We start from the raw sequence: 17,356 nt of genomic DNA on the forward strand, positions 1-17,356 counted from the left end.
TACAAACTCCTACAGCAGCTCCCATCCACTGACGTTCAGAAGCACTTTATAAACACTGGGGAGAAGCACCCCCTTCTAACTGGAAATCAGCAGCAACCAGAGGTGAAGTCATCTGCAAGAGTAAGGGAAAGCAGCTCCATTTCCCTCTGTCCCAGCTGAGTCCACACCCATGAGTCACTACACCACCACAAAGAATCCTCCAGCCCAATGAAGCCAAGCGCTAGAAAGTCATTCCAATTTAAAAAAAAATTAAAAAAAATTATGTTTTACCCCTCCAGTTTTATTTTTTATGCATTGAGTTTAAAGCTGAACCACATGTGAGAACTTGCTTTAAATAAATGGGTCTCCCTTGCCCTCAAGGCAAAGGCTTTTGGTGTGTCTATAGTTTATACAATTAAGTTCATCCCGTGCCAGGAATCTCGAGCTGCTGCCTCAAATCAAGGACACCTGTAGCACTTTAGTAATGGATTTTCCAGGATGTACCTAGTTGTTCTTACTAACATATTGTGGGAAGCCTTTGCTGTTTCCTTGTCCAAACAAATAAAAATAGTAGATGATTCCCTAAAAGAACTGGAATTGCCACAGGTAGCCTTGAGAAGGAGTGAGAGGGGAAGCTGTAGAGGACACTAGGTAAGAAAGAGGGTTTAATGGGTGCTTGGTAAGACAGTCAGACCATGGGGGGGATAGAAGCAAGGGAAGAGTTCACATATAACAGAGGAAATGAGTCTCTAAGAGTCCTGCTGATCTCACCCCTTCTGCTATGCTGCTGGCTTCAGCCTCTTCCCTGCAGCCAGGCACAAGCAGGAGCCTGCCAGCTCAGCTGGAGCTCATTGGGCTGGACAGAGATGCCCTTGGCCAAACAGCGCTGCCTCGCTCCTTGCAGAGGTCACCTAGTTCCCACCTCCATGCTCACACATCCTCCCAGTCCCGTTTGTTGGAAAAGCCCCCAGCAAGGAAGGCACAGCCTTGTGCTGCCTGGCAGGGAGATCATGGTGCCAAGTAGCTTCCAAAGCTTTGTGCCTCTTACCGTTCCCAGAAGACACTGAGACTCCTGAATAGCGCCGTAGCATCCCAGGAACCCCACGAACATCATAACAGCTCCAACTGCGATCAGGATGTAGATTCCTGCAAGGGAGAGTGAGATGTGTTACTGCAGAGCTCTGTACAGCAGCATCTTAGTGCCTGGCCAGACCTTCTGGCTGCCCAGGGCGGATAACTACAGGTGTGCAGGATTAAGGCCGAAGAGGTATGAGTAGAGGTGGCAGCAGACACAGTAGAACACAACGTACCTGAGCTGGGTCTCAAAGTGTTTGAAGCTACTAACACCAAAACTTTAATAACTCCATCACCTCCCAAATCAGAGAAAACAGAGAGCTCAAGCAGTACTAGACAGAGGATGCATCAGGAAAGACAAGGGCTTTACAGCGTCCTCAAAGCTGTAGCAGGGAGTTCCCCTGGCATGCTGTTTTAAATATTTAAGCAGAGATGAAAATGATTAGTTAGCATATCTTTTAAAATAAACAGTAAGGCATATAGTTTATTTATATTTAACATCACACAAATATTGATTTGGCTAACATTTTAAAGGCATATGAATCACAAAACTAAGGGAACAGCACTGCTTAACCATCTCATGTAACAAAATTTGGCTTTTTTGTTATAGGTTCTTCAGCAAATATGACATTTTTTACTTGAACTTACTGAATTTGCATAGCCAACTTGCACTATAACTAGTTCAAAGCTTGAAATGAGGCATCGGGAGTGGTTCGAAAAACAGAGGAATGAAAGTTTATTCATTCAGGAGACAAGAGCTTAGCTCAAGGCTCAAGTCTGCTGCCATGAGTAATCACCATGGTCTCATTAACCACGAGACTGGTGAAGCCATAGTGACTACTCAGCCAAACACTACCAGCTCAGTTAAATTTGACACAGCTTTCTCCTGGTGTATCCCTTATATTTAGTGCATTTTTGGTTAACTAATATTCTCAAGTATTGTGGTTCTACTACTCTCTAAGTGAATCTTACTTCTCATCCAAAAGCAATTTGATACATGTAAAAAATAACCAAGTGATTACAAATGAGGCAAGACTGTAGTCATTTTTACAGGACGGTGAGGAAAAAAAGAAGGTATCATGACGAGAATAAAAGAACATGGGGCAGCCCACAGGTAACAGCAACACAGTGAATCTGATTAGTGCTTGGGAGACACATCCCTTCAGTGAAATGTTTTCTTCTGCTATGAGTCAAAATGTTTAATAGTTATTAATCAGTCTGTCGGCATTCCTTTAGGAACAGCCCTAACATATAAACAGAGCTCAAGATTAAAATTGCTTGTACATGCTCATCATGTTTAAGATTTTTCTTATCTCTGTAGCTTTTAAACAGTCTTCTGATAATTAAAGTGCAAAGTCTAAAGGGCATGCACTGAGAGCAGAGTCAAGTCAAGTAAACCATTCTCTAAAACACCAGATACATAATAAGTCTCGACTTGTTTAAAATTCCCTTACAGATAGGTCAAACTTGGGGGAGGGTAAACTTTGGCTCCCACTTCTTCCCTCTTTAGAACAAAAATCACCAGCACCCAAACAATGCAAGCACTGATGCAAGGGCCGACTCAGCGAGAGGCAGTGACGGATATGCCACCCCAGCACGTCTGGCGCTGGGACTCTCCGGACGGTGTTTCTCACCGCACTCATGCTATATTTAGGTGCCACAGGAGGGAGGAAGCCAGCTGCAGGGGAAGCACCGGCACAATGGAGCGTGCTGACCCTGCAGGAAGCCCCTCTTCTCAAAACTTGACTGCAGCTGTGGCCGGAGACACCAACATCCTTGCAGCAACTCTGCCAGCAAAAGGGGAAGGAGGTGCGAGTTGCATCTCCTGATGTGAACTGAAGGGGTTTCAACAGCACCCAGCAGCCACAAAACCCAACAGGCAACTGGGTTGTTGAAGCTTCCCAAGTGGGGGCGAGACACCTCCTCACATGAGGGTGCAAAAAGAAGGGAAAAGCAAGCAAAAGAAACCTCCCAGGAGAGTGTCTTGGAAAGGACAGGCCAGCAGATAAAGTTTTGTGGTTTTATCGCAACGGCTGGAGATGACGTGAGGTGGAGCGGCAGTGGCAGCTGGGCTGAGCTGTATGTGGAGTAGAGGGGCCCTAAAGGGGTTGAGGAGGCACGAAGGAATTCTGTAAAATGAAGGCTGTCTTCTGGACACCTGCCAAGGCCAAGAGAGACTGATGGAGATTGTCAGATGCTACATAACTGCTGTCTCACAAAGAACGAATCAGTAGTGGTGTCTCAAAAAACAGTCTGCTTATTGTCACCAGAATCTGCCAGTGCCCAAGAACCAGCCCTCACCACACCAGCTTGTACCAGCGAAGCTGCTGGTTTGGGTTTTCAACCCAAACCATGTCTGGTTTTTCTATTTTACAGCACTGGGTGGCTCAACTGGAGAGTCTTCATCACAAGTTGCTTTGGGAAAATGAACTTTGCTCACCCCTGAGTGCAGCAGTTTCTGACTTCTTCTCCCCTTAGGACAGCAGAGAGAAAACAAAGCTGAGTTGGGGGCAAGTCATTTCCATGTCTGAGAAGTCACTACTCATGATAACCAGCCCAGTAGATGGGTAGCAAGCAGATGCAGCACATATGGAGACCAAGCAGCATGATGCTGGGACCCCACCAACCAGGTCACTCCCCTGGATAGACAGAAGATTTTATTCTCAAATTCTTCAAAATAATCACTGAATGCAACTTCCAGGTTGAACAAATATAGTCAGGAGATCACAGAGTCATAAAGTAGCCCAGGTTGCAAGGGACCTCAAAAGATCACCTGGTCCACCTTTTGTGCGAACAGGAACCTATTGAGACTATCCAGCACCCTGCCCACTTAGATCTTGAAAACCTCTAGTGATAGGGACTCGACCACAGCTCTGGGGAGGTTGTTCTGGGGAATGATTGTTCTCACTGTAAAAAATATTTTTCTGATATAGAGATCACATAGGAGCCACTGGTGGCTAAGAAAGTCCTGCTCTGAAAACTAGGAAACGAAGGCCCAGTGAGAACCTCAACTGATGGAGGAGACCAAGAGGAAACACAGATATTTGCTGTTTTAGGAAAGTCTTCCAGTGGCCTCTGTACTTGCTTCTTGCTGGGATTTTTGGCAGCTTCAAAAAACCAAAACCAAAACTGACCTGCTGAACTCCAACCCCAGACAGGCCATGCAGACCTTGAACTGTCCTGGCTTCCCGCTTCTCTCCCCGCTCACACTTCACCAGCTCCTCGTCAGAGCCAGTTCTGCTGTCAAGCAAGGAAACAGCAAGAAGGAAAGCAGGGAAGGGAAGAAGATGTGCACCATGTGCAGCTTCCTGACCAGAGCCCAGCGGATGTGACTGGTGGGGTGGGAGCAGGAGGAATGTGCAGCCAGGCGGGGGAGAGGGCAGTGATGACTGGCCTGATCTCAGAAAACCACAAAAGAACCCTGGAAGGCTTTTGGAATAAAGGCCAGCTTCATTCCCAGGCACAAACAAGCAGCCGTTATGGAGTTGCCTTTTGTTACTGAGCACTACAGCCTCCTGGGATGCAGCAGAACAAGACTCTGCTCCAGAGTTTATTTAAAAACAAGCACAAAATATTTAATGCAACAACAGCATCTTGTACGATGAATGCTGGCGGTGTTTCTCCACAGAAATGCTAGGCTGAAGGCTGAGAAAGCAAATGAAGGCAACCAAAGTGCCCAACCACATGCTTTGAATGGTGTTTGTTTTCCCACACCCATCCTTCCCCTCAGGGGATGGGGCTGATGGGGGAGTATCTGCCTCCAGACTGGGTGCCAGGAAGCTGGGGGGCTGTTTCAGAGCAATCACAGCCCAGACTGGAACGACCAAGCCCTTTTCCCAGAAAGCAGCCTGACACATCTTAGCTTTCATTCCTGGCACACAGGGCTGATGACGCATAGTGTGGTTTTGGGCTCCGTGTCTGTGAGCAAGGCACCTGTCATCCCCATCATGAATGGCACATTATCCTCCTTAAAGTCAGAGGAGATTCCCCCCAACTCCACAAGCCTCCTCACTATGTAAGCACCAGAGACCGGTTAATTCCTGCTAGCCTGTCATGGATGAGGAACTCTTCACTAAAGTGGTATTTGCTCCTTCGGGGCTCCATCCGAACTGGCACAATTTGGCATAAGCAAGGCTCCATCTGCCTTTCACATGCCACTTCCCAGCTCATTTTTATCACAGCTTTCTCAGGGGTTTCAAAACAAGAAGCACTGTTTGCCATAAACAAAAAGTAAAATGAGAGTGGTATAAAATGCAAACTGCACTGCTTACAGCCATACTGCTCCCTCACACATCAGCAGTACATAATCCTGGGAACAGCTGGAGCTGCAGGAACAGGTACAGTGAGCAAATCACGTACAGGTATTCATGGTACAAATGCATTTCCACATCCTTAAGCAATACTACAGTGCGATTTCTAGCCCTTTGGCATGGTTCTCTGATAAGGCAGCAGCAGGTAAAATTGCTAAAGATGCCACATGTAATCAGGCACCCACCAAAATAAGCTGTGAGCCTCAGGACCTGTATCTCAGAGTTTGGGAAGTCAGAGGAGCATTCGCAGAGATGGGTGGGGTCAATACTGCCTGGAGTCCTCCTACTTCCTTTTGAGATGGAGCCTTAAAGCAGAAAGCTTTAGGAAAGAGGCCAACCACTCTTAGCTTCATCTCCTCATCTGCATTCAGAGGAGGAGCACAGGAGCTCTTCGCTCAAGAGCATCAGGATGATCAGAAAAAGTAGCAGCAGTGGACCAAACATCATGCCCCTCTTCCCCAGTACAACCAGGGCATGTGTTGCTTTGGGCTGCAGAGATCTCCTAAAGCATTAGCCACATGGAAAGCCCCCAAACATCAGAGATGGGGAACTGATAGTAACTGAGCGCTTCTCTTGGTATGGTGCCAGGTGGGAAATGGAAAAAAGCAGCCAAGAGGCCAGCTTAGCTCCCAGCTCAAGCAGATGATACCTCCATGGCCCTTTACCTGCAGACCAAGTAGGAAGCAGAATGCTCAGCTCTGGGAGCAGGGAAGGGAGAGAAAAAGGCAGTATTCAGTGTCAGTACTAGCTCTGGCATTAAAGCAGCATAGCTGGTGCTGGCAGGGTTGTAAAACCCATGTCCTGTCCCTGCTGAGAACTAAAGAAAACAAGAAAAAATAAACAGTCTTAAAAAAAGGACACGATGAAAAACAAATAAAAGGAGGAACAAGCACAGGAGAGTCCCTCTAAAACAAGCAGGGAGCAGGCCAGCCCTGGCCAGCCCTCCTCCCGTGCCCCACCATCCCCATCAGAGATGTTGTGCAGCTCCAGGCATGGGCAGTCTTGAACAGTGCCCTACCTCTCCCCCCATTTCAATCCTCTCCCAGCAGCTTTAAGTTGTTAGGCTAATGGAAGCCAGTCACTTCCCCCAGGTCACCATGGCAATGTTTCCAAAAGACAAAAAAAAAAAAACCACACCCCCACACCCCCCCCCCAGCATCAACACCATGCTTCCTGGGAAGGCAGGGCAGCTCTCCAAGCTGTGTCTGCCCTCCCCATGGGATGGGCTTTAAAAAGGGGCTGAGAGCAAAGAGGAAGAGAGATCTTAGTGTTTATTCTCCCAACAGGCTCCCGGGAGGAGACTCTGCACATCCAAGAGTTTTGCAAGCCTCCAAGGAAAGGAGGGAGGTTTCAGTGCTGTTGCTCCTGGCCTGGAGATGCTGAACATCACTGGTCTCACCACCATGGTTGCTGCAAGGAAGGGTGGGACCATCCTACAATGGTAGGAGGGAGATTCCATCATGGAAGAATGCCCTCTCTGTAGCCAAAAAAATGACCATGATATTTTTCCTTGCAACTTGGGGACAAGATACAGGCAGGGAATGGAAAGTCTCTCCAGGACAGGGTTGAGATGAGAAAAGGATAACTGCATAAGCCGGCCAGCAAGGGAGGGTCTCCCAGACATTTTTGTCCTGTTGGTTGATAGAATTGGCCCAGCAGAGCTGACAGTGGTTTCTTGAAAGTAGGGTGAAAGAGAGAGGGGCTGGAAAAAGAGAGGATTTGCTGGAAATGGACAAGTGGGAAGCCCCTCCATTCCCCTCTGCCCCCTTTCCCAAGGAAAACATTGCTGCTCTGTGGCTGCTAATGACTTCCAGATGGAGCAACAGGGTCACAAAATGTGGAGGGCTCTCCTGGGGCTCTGTGGTTCACACGGGGAGATGAAAGGCTGTACACGCTGCCCTCATCTGCAAGAACAAGGCAAGGAGGAAGCAACAGACACCCCCCAGTCAGAAAAGCAAAGGGGTGGTGAAGAAAGCCCCAAAGAACATCCTCACATGCACACACTTGTGCCCAAAACAACTGCACAGAGATGCCACAGTCAGACTTTTTCTCTTCTGCCTGTTCCACTGGAAAGGGATTTGAGTTTTGTAAAGTCAGCATACCTGTGAAAGCTGGGAGGAGGCCTATGGCACATCTCCAATACTAGGGTGGACAATAGTGGCACAGGACAGGAGACCCAGGTTGGAATATGCTGGCTCATCCTCTGCCCCAGCTACAGTACTTCTGAACACCTCTATGTGACCTGGGGTCTCACCCACAAACAGCACAAATCCCACTGGAGGATTCCTTGCAGGCTTTGCATGCCTTAAACACATTGCAGTTTTCAAAGGAAAACTGTCAAAGCTACAGGTTTGAACAGCTCTGAAGAGCAAGAAGCCACTCTGGCACAGGTCTGGGGCAGCAAAGCCAAAAGGAGGGAACAAAGGAAAAGGACAAGTACATTATTTGTAGTTTGGTAGATCTGAAGCCAAAATAACCCGATGGTACCAATTATTTAAAGTCATAATCAGTTTTAGTCTGCAGAGTAAATGAATCTCAGGGGTTGGTCATGATGAAAGTAGACTGAACTGCAATTAAATAGAAATGCAATTAAATAACATGTTGATTTTTTAACAGAAATTGAATTCTATGATAAGAATACAAACAAAATGATTGTACTGTCAAATACATGGTATAAGCCAGATACTTAAAGAAAAGTATTGGCAAAGTGTTTTGCCTTAAAACTGCTATTTTAAAGAGAATCCAGTATTATTGAAGAAGTTGATCTGACAGTGATTAGAGAAAAATCTAGAACAAGTAAAAAAAACACCTTTTTTTTCCTTTAAGAGACTAAATAATTATATTGTCCTTAACTGTAAATAATTTTATTTCCAAGACAGAAAAATGCATGTACTTATATTTTTAAAAACACATGTATTATTTTTTAAATAATCCATTTTCAGTGTAGTCCAAGGCCAAATGTAAACCTTTGGTTTTGAATGCCAAGCACGCAAGCCTGGCCACAGCTCACGTGTCTGCTGGCAAATCTCCGACACAGGGAGCCTTGGCAAAGAAGAGCACAAATGGGTGAGAGAAGAACCCTGTCCTGAACCAGCTGTGTGCATCTGCAGGGATCACTGCAGCACCTCATGCCAAAAGTGAAGGTGGTTTTTCACTAGTGTTCATTACAGGACCTAGAGACCAGGACTCTCAGGCTCTTCTCTGGCCCTTTCACAACAAGTTAAGTAAAAGATTTGCTGTTGAGTCTAACCCCATGATATACAGAAGTTGGCACCATCTCTTAAAGATGCCTAAGATTTCCAGAGGGATGGGGACAAGGATGTGAGCACCAACAGAAACCAAGACCTTCTCACTGCTCATGGTGGGTCCAATGCTCACTGTAGCACTGCTGACTTCCAGAGCCTTTGTAACACACCAGAGCTCTGCACAACCCCCTCTGCAATGAAAACCGCCCTGGAACCCCAGAAATCACTGCTTTTTGTCCAAGGCAGTCCTGAAAAGGCTAATTAAGCTGCTGTTATGGATAGAAGGCAGAGCTCCTCCATGATCACTTAGCCAACGCAGGTCTATTTGGATGATGGGCTGGGATGCTCTGCACTGATGGCCCCATCTAGGACCCTTGGCAAGAGCAGCCAAAGCACCCTCACATGCTGTAAGGACAATGGGCAAACCTTGGGGAAGCTGAGACAGATGTCCTGATGCCTACCCACCTATGCACCGCTGCTTGGCAAGCCCTCCTCTCTGCAAGGGTCACATCCCCCTGACCCAGCAAAACCTCATGACAGGACTTCCAAAAAATCCAGAAGACACCTATGAAAGCTTGCCAGCAGCTGCAGTTCAACTCAGATGTGCACTCATTTGTGAGAAAGACTTCAAAGCCTCCCTGTGCTTTCTGGCCCATTTATTCTAGCCCAGTCTGTGTGAAAAGCAGCTTGAACTCATTTCCAGGGCAGAAATCATTATCCTGGACTGTGTGTGTACAGAGGAGGATGGTGAAGATGGTCTGTGATTCACCTTGTTACAGAGCCTGCATTCCCATTAGCTGGTCTCCCTGGCCTCTCCTCAGCTCCTCAGCAGCACTCAGCCTTGCAGGCACACTCACCACCTCACCATTAGTCTGAAGCCACTGCTGCCCTCAGCTGTCCTCTGCCTTGTCTTTCTCAGGTTTTGCTGTCTGACCAGCTTGGGAGCCAGTCATCAACCTGGTATCTAGGGAACTCCTCCCACCAAAAAACCCAAAACCTCCTCTTGCCTTTCTGTTGGGCCAGTGATACCCAGCAGGACAGCAGGAAAGGGGAGCAGTGGCAGCAGCCTCAGTGGCCAAGTTTAACCTGTATGCCTGCCCGAAACCTCACAACCTCTCCCCAGGGCTGTTGGTACCACCATGCTTCAGGGAGGAGACACTGCCCTGCAGTGCAGATTTACTAATAAAACACAAAAAATCTAAATGGGAGCAAAATGAACCACTTCTTCACCCCGAAAGCTGCAGGGAAACCGCACCCCAGCTCTGGAAAACCCACCCTCAGTCACTCTTCATCGTGGCTGGCCCCACTCCCAGGGCCGAGCTAATTAGAGGCACTGGTCATATCACCCTGTCACTTGCTGTGAGCTGTTGGAGGCAGATTTCCTATTTTGGATCTGGCAGGACAGAGTGAAGCCGAGACCATCCAGCTGCCATGCTCAATTCCTTGCCAGGCAGCTTGAGGGAAAGCACAGGAAGGGCAGGAAGCAGGGGCGAGCACCCAGTGATGCTCCCAGCACATGGGCAGTCCAGCAAGGGCAAAATGTGAAATCCTGGCATGGGGATTTAAGGGAAATAAGAGCCAAGGCTTTTGTCCCCAACCTCCTCAAAGCATTTCACCCACAGCAGCCATCTCCAGGCATCACATAACCAAATCCTTGAAGGATGGGGAACCTGGCTTTTTCCTCCCATATTATCTTCACTGTCATCCCACCGAGAAAGGACAAAAGCAGTAAGTCCAGTGTCACTTGCCTCTTCAAGAACCCCAGGGGCTCATAAAACTGGTGACACCACAGCACTAACTTGTTGTAGAGAGATCAGACTGTTCCAGTTTGTACTGGTATCTGCAGAGAGAGACCAGCTCAGCCTTTTGCTATGGGCTCTTATAACACATTGATTCACAGTTTTGTTGTTTATTTGTGATTTTTTAATGGCACTTTATGTGTAGGGTCAATAAGTACCTGAGAAGTGATTAACCAGTTGTTAGCAACTTATCAATCCTTCTAGCTATCCTGAAGGATGTTTTCTGCCTTGTGACCAACACCTTCCCAACCTCCAGAGAGACAGAGCTTTCCAGGTGTAGTATTATGCAAAGGCAAGAAGGATTTTAGTTTTTCAACTACAAATAAAGCAAATAAATGCCTATCAGACCATAAGCCTGGCTCAGATGAAGAGCAAATAGTTTCCTTTATAGTCATGAAAGCATGAAACTACTGTGCTCCAGCTATCCCTATCCCTGGTCCCACTTAATCTTTACAGCACTGAAGCAGTTAACTTCCCATTTGCTGGAGCATTGGGTCTGCAGCCAAAATGGAAGTGCCAAAAGCCAAGACTGCAACAAGTGGTTAGGGGATCAGATGGTTTGCACGCCGTGCTGAGGAAAAGCCCACGAACAAGGGTTTGTTTAATAACCTCCCAAGCCAGCCCACAAGACAACTCGTTGGATGCAGTGCCAAAGTGCTGGGGAGGAGGGGTAGCGCCTGTGGGAAACTCCAGCCCCCAGAAGCCCCCTCCCTGTGGGCTGGATAGGCGAGTGGGGGAACAGCTGCCTGCACCCGGGGGGGACTGCAGGGATGGCTGCTGCTACAGTCCGTTACGGAAGCTGAGAGCAAGGATTGCTCCTCTCCTCCTGCTCCTGCAGCAGCCTGAAGGCAAATAAGCATCACACCTGGTACCCTGTAGCTGCCCTGCTCGCCACATCCTCTTTCTTCTACTTCCCCATTGCCCTCAAATCCCACATGCCAACCAGCTGCATTCGTTATTTTTCCTGTCCGGTAACACACAGATGCCCTGGGAAAAGAGTCTGTAACAAACAGCTGCACCTTTGAGGCAGGGAAAAGGACACAGAGAGAAACAAGGAGACACCAAACCGCTGCTTTCCTACTTCCCCTTCTCGCTCAGTACCAAGCCCATGATGGAAGTTTTCCTCCTCTAACAGTGTTTATTGCTTCCCCCTGTCCTGCAGTGCCGCGGCAGAGCCTGGCTAGCCTTTAAAAGCCTCCTGACAGATCCCAGGACCAGCGCCCTGTGCCAGACACCAAAAAGTGGTTTGCAAGGGGCGGGGGTGGGGAAATCAGCTCTGGAGGCCAAGCTCAGAGATGTTCCCATTCCCAAAGCTGGAACATTGTGTACATGTGTACATTGGATGCCAGACGAGAAAAACGAGGGAGTATCAGTTGTAGGAGGGAGGAAAAATAGGGGTTGAAAAAAAAAAGCAAAAAGAAATCCCAGCCTTCAGACTCGAGAGGTCTGGCTGGGAGAGGCAGCAACTGAAAGAAATGCTCTTCTGTTATTACTGCATGGAAATTACAGCTGCCAGAAGGAATCCAGGCCAATCTGTTTCTGAATATAACTTTTAAAAGACAGCCAGCCTCAAATCATGGGCCATTCACGGGTGTCAGAAAGCCAGTGTGCTGGTGGGACCCATGGTTCATTCCCCACTGCCTTCTAAATAGCAAAGGCCAAGGACAAGACTAAATAAAAAGGGGTGGAAGAGTAAAAGATGCCCAGCAGGTAGGACAGAAGAACTCTGCCCCATGCTCCAGGTCCTCTAAGTTTGGGGAGAAAGTGTTAACTAGGGAGACATCAGTTGTTGGCCTCCCAAAAAAAGGAGATGTTTGGGCTGGTTCCTGGAAAGGGGAGAGTTTAACTTCATACAAGTTCTGAAGTTCTGTTTTCTCTCTTTAAAATTGAGATCTACAAAGGGGAAATGCTGGGTGTGAGGCATCAGAGTAGAGACAGCAGGAGAGGGAAACCCACCAGTATTTACAGCAGGAGCATCTTCTGTAATCAGGCACAGCCAGGGAGAGGGCTCAGGCATGCCATTTCATGGGCAAGCAGGGAAACACAATGGAAAACCTTTCCAGAAAGTAATTTTAGCTACAGGTGAGAACAGGACATCAGATGAGACGATGTTCCCAGCCCCTTGCGCTCCAAGCCAGCCCCTGCCGGGCAGCCAGCCCCTCCTGCAAGCTGCTCCCCCTTGTCTGCGAGGGATCATTGGAGAACAGGGCAAAAATAGGGGTTTTTCGTCTTCCAGCAAGCCAGCATGCTGTCAAATTAACAAAAATCATGCTAAGCTTAACTGTAACACACAGAGGCTCCACCTGCCCTTCCTGGAGAACATGAGTCACGCACTCACCAAGCTTCACTTTCGACTGCCAGGCACTCCATCAGCTACTTTTACACCCCTTTAGGAAACAAGACAAGCTTCCAAGAAGTCCCCCCTTTCCCAAATGTGCTCTGGGAGAGACTGCAGTGGAGAACAGCAGCGAAGAAAACCCACTGCATGCAACATGTCATTTAACACTTTTAGCTGATGTGACTTTGGATTCTGCACTTGGGCCACAGCCAACATTTATTGAAGGTTTTGGCTGGCGTGGCAGGGGATATTTTGGAGAGTATGAGGGCAGCAGGAGGCATTTTTATTTTGACCTCCTTGTTGCTCACCTGGAGCTTTCTGCCCTGCTTTTGGGTACACTGCAGGTCACCCTGAGGTGTAACACCCACACAGCAATGCCAGCATTCCCAGACCTACTCACCGACGTAGAAGGTGTTGGGGGCCTGCTTTTCCCCCAGCTGCAGGTAGAGGATGTTCGTTGTCTGCGAGTCATGCCGGAGCCACAGGGCCACTCCCAGGATGATGCCTCCAGCCAGCTGGGGAGAAAGCAGAGGGAAGCAAGGGTTACCCACTGTTCTAGCCACATGGGATCCAGAATGGCAGTTTTCAGGCAGGAGCAGAAGGCTCGCTTTTCATCTTCCTGCAAATGTACAAGAACATCCTTCCTAAACATCATTCCACCCCTATAACATGTATTGTGCCCCATACCACATAAGCCACATGATCCTCCCTACTGTATGAGAAGACCCCTCATTCTGGGGATGTGCAAAGCCCTTTCCAGTTCCTGCATCTGATTTCTTTCCCAAGAGCTATTTTATTACGCTATTAAAATGGAAGGCGCAGCCTCACCCAAGCAGCACGAGATGTGCCACTGACATTTTTAGGAGACCTTTTCAACAGAAGTTAGGATCAACCCCAATTACTCCCTTTTTCCAATAGGCTGTTATCACCCCATTTCATTTCAGTGTGGGGGAACCATACATTTTTCCTCTATCCCGAAGTCTTGCATGCACACTACTTCCCATCCAGGGGCAGTCTTCCAGTCTGAACAGACCTAGTGTTCCTCTAGTACATATGGCTTTCCCTAATGTCGTAATACAGGGACTGAAGTGGAGCAAGGCTTCACTTCAGGCCAAGGCACAACCACACTGCTTTTGGAGGCCTCCAGGCTGATATTGATGCCTTGCCCACGCTGTTGAACAGCAGAAGAGCAGCACAGTTGCATATACACGTGTGCACACCAACACGCAAGACTGACCCTCAGGGCAAGGATGAAAACACACTTCAAAGATGGGAGATGTTCTGCACATGGAGCATCAGCTTGCCACTGGGATATTTATGCACAAACAGTGGGAAGTTTTATGACTGAGCTCTTCACTGTTTTCTCTCTCAGGGAGGGGCTGGGAACGGCAGTGGAAGATGGGAGCAGAATGGGGGCACTCTAGCAGGGATGGTGTCATGAAAGGAACTCAAACTAGAGCATTTCCAGCAGGACTTGCTGTGTTCTTCAAGACACCCCTCCTCCATTTAAAAGCACAAGAGAGAGGGGGAAAAAAATAAGCATATGTTGAAAAAAACCCAAACCCTTAAGAATTCAATATCACTGCTGTGAAAGGCTGGAAGCACCTGTTCAAATGCCAATTTAAGTTTGAGTGTCCTAAATCCTTGGAAGCCATTCATCTTAAAAAAGGGAAGAAAACTACCAAAGAGTACAGAAGTGGAGACATGTTTTTTCTAAAAGGGTCTGAGTCAGGTCCGCTACAGGCATGATAGGCACCATAAAGGTCACATTAAAAACAAAAAAAGTTTTTTCAGTATAAGTGTAGACTTCCAGCTGTGCAAGCGCAGCAGAGCCTCAGTGAACACAGGAGGACTCGAATCTGCAAGTCAGGCTGTCGATGGGAGCCTGGCTCTGCCCCTTGGGAGGTCAGGTGGTGGTTTCCTCCTTGCTCATTTTTACAAATCCCAGTCACGAGATTTTTACAGGGGTACCATTGAAGCTGGGGCAAAACCACACCATTTGTGCCAAACTCACAGGGCAAGCTGACCTTGGGGCTTTTCCACTTACTGGAGGGAGAAAATCCCCACAATCTCCTGGAGAGGGAGGGAAGATTTTTGCAAGCCTTTCCCCAATTTGCCACCAAAGTAATCCGCTGGCACAGTCCTTCATCCCTCCTGCACTTGGGACAGCCTGAGGTTTTCCAAACACTGGCAATGAGGAAAAGTCACGAAAGCCAGTCTGTGCTCAAGTCCAGCTCCAAATAAGGCAGGTTGTAGCTTTGCAGAAAGTTACTCAAATCCAGCCTGGTGTGGCTCGTTCATTGTCTGAGGGCGTAACAAAGTTCGTGTTTATCATCCCAGAAGGAAGAGTATGTCCCCAAATTAATCAGTGCCACTCTTAAAGTAAAGGTCTCTTGGTGGCTGCTAGCGAAGAAGAGATCCTGAGGAAGATCCGTGTTTCTGTGCTGGCTGGGAGATGGAAAGAAAAAAGGCTGCAGCCCTTTTTGTTTTGGTTTTCCCCCTACAGGGACACATTGCTCCGCCCTGGTATGCTGCCTTCTGCACCCAGCAGTACCCACCCCAGCACACCCTGACACCCATGGTGAGGTTGAGGTGACACCAGCAGCTCCTTTACAATCAAATTTGCCCTAAAATGCCCAACAGAACCAAAAGCAGGCTGCAAGCTATCCTCGAGATATTTTTTAATCATTGGGAACATCAGCTGAAGGGACAGAACCTATTCTAGTGCATCAAACCAACCCCAGCAGTGAGGTCTGCCTAACACAGCCAGCTGAACCAACTCCAGATGTTCCCAGTTTCATCCTGAATGCACCCCAGGAACACCCCAAGTCTCTCTCGCATCGCCCAACACCATTTGCTTTTTTAACAGAGCATGGAGGACTTCTGAATGGAAGCTTTTATCCAATAGCAGCTGGATTTCTTAAGAGAAAATGACATTCACTTACTAATGAAAACAAGGTTTAGGCTATGATGAATAACTTTTTCCATGAAAGCCATACATCCTTCCACCACCAAGAAGCGCGGAACATAATTAAGGCATCTTTCTTCCCAGAGGAAAGAAAATGAGGGAGAAAACCTTGCTGGTTTGCCACAGTAACCCTGCCTTCCACTGTACCTTGCTTGAGATAATGTAATTTTTAATAAAACAACTTTTTCCAGATATAAGCTTGGTATTTTCTTCCCCCTCCATCCTACAACTGCTGCTGTTTGCCAATATGAGAGCCAGAAGAGCTCCAGCCACTGATGACTGGCTGCACATTCTCATACATACACTATCCCTGGTTTTTTCTGCTGTGGATATCTGTGATCTCGTGCCAATTATCCCACTGCTCTTTGTGTGCCCAGCTTGTCAGACAGCAACATCGCAGAGGCTTCGGGCCGTCACTTGTCACGATACACTCCAAGTGCTCAGCACAGCTCTCCATTTAAGTTTTTGGGGACTGCCTTAACGAAACCAATAATCTAAAAGCTGCAACTTGAGCCAACGCCAGCAGCATGTCGGTCTTTGATCTGCTTTCCACAAGCCGACTTCCCCAGCCAGCCCTTCCCCTGCCAGCTCCACAGCACTTGCAGAGGCACATCACCAGTGCTCCCCAGGACAGGGCTGGCCCTGGACCTCACGCCCTGGACAGCCTGCTGGCACAGCAGAGGTGGCGCAGCAGGCTCCAGTGTTTCCTCTTTACAGCTATTTTCCAGCTTCCAGAGATTTATTGCTTCTTCCACAGACAGCTAGACTTTTCCAGCTGGATCCTGCCGGCCCAAGGCTTGCTTTTTCAGTAATGCCATTCCTGCTTGAAGCAGCAGGGGGAAGTCCCCATCGAATGCTGCCTAAGGGAGGGAAAAGGCAGCCTGTCCTTGAGAGGTGATGGGACGGTACCCCGAATGATGAGGTGTCACCATATGAGTACCCTTATGATGGCATGTGTGCAGTCCTGGTTTGCTGCTCCATCCACAGTGCATGTAGTGAGGCTCCCTCCTGGACTGAACCTCACCAACTGACATGCTGTCCACCCTAAAATTTCCCAGGTCCAGCTGTAGGGCAAAGGAACAGACCCATTTTTCACAGCTTAGTCACTCCTCCCCTTCACAAGAAATTCTTACAAATTAGGGGTGCAAGGAATGGCCCTGTTCTTCCTTTTCATGTGGTGTACCCCATTTCTGAGCTGCCCCCACCTTTGCCTGTTGCTTCCCAGAACTCATATATGCCAGGATGTGCCTCACCTCCCTGGTCCCTTCCGCTGCCTCCAGCCCTTTTCCTCCTGCTCCCTTCCCTCCACCCTTCTCTGAAATAGGTTTCCTGGCAGGGAGGAGGAAAAGGAAGAAGTCCTGGCTTGCCAGTCATGCCAAAGCGAAGCAGACATTCTGTGGCTCAAGTCAGTGAATGAGGGAAGTGGAGGTGCCAGCAGTTTCACAGTGCTGTATTTTTAGCAGCCAGTCCTGCCACCAGGCCATGCTTCCCAACCTGCGTGAGCCTAAGGGCTGGGAGAGGCTCTCTTCCTGCAAAAATGCTGCTGGCAGAGCCTATGCTGCAATGTCTGTGAAATTCCACTGCTACTATCAAGAAGCAGGATGCTGCCAAGAAAGCTTAACGAATTTTAGCTGGTTTATGAT

General features: G+C 48.2%; 1 protein-coding gene across 1 annotated transcript in view; it reads right to left on the bottom strand.

The window, feature by feature from the left end:
• Positions 1–17,356, bottom strand: part of CD81 (CD81 molecule) — a 33,736-nt gene that overhangs the window by 10,303 nt on the left and 6,077 nt on the right. The window contains exons 2-3 of the mRNA XM_064657549.1: positions 13,146–13,260; positions 1,028–1,125 (exon numbers count right to left, since the gene is read on the bottom strand). Coding sequence (XP_064513619.1) covers positions 1,028–1,125; positions 13,146–13,260 — 213 coding nt within the window. The remainder of the gene's footprint in view (positions 1–1,027; positions 1,126–13,145; positions 13,261–17,356) is intronic.

This window comes from Pseudopipra pipra, chromosome 6, assembly GCF_036250125.1.
Source record: "Pseudopipra pipra isolate bDixPip1 chromosome 6, bDixPip1.hap1, whole genome shotgun sequence".
In the NCBI taxonomy this organism is placed as follows: Eukaryota; Metazoa; Chordata; class Aves; order Passeriformes; family Pipridae; genus Pseudopipra; species Pseudopipra pipra.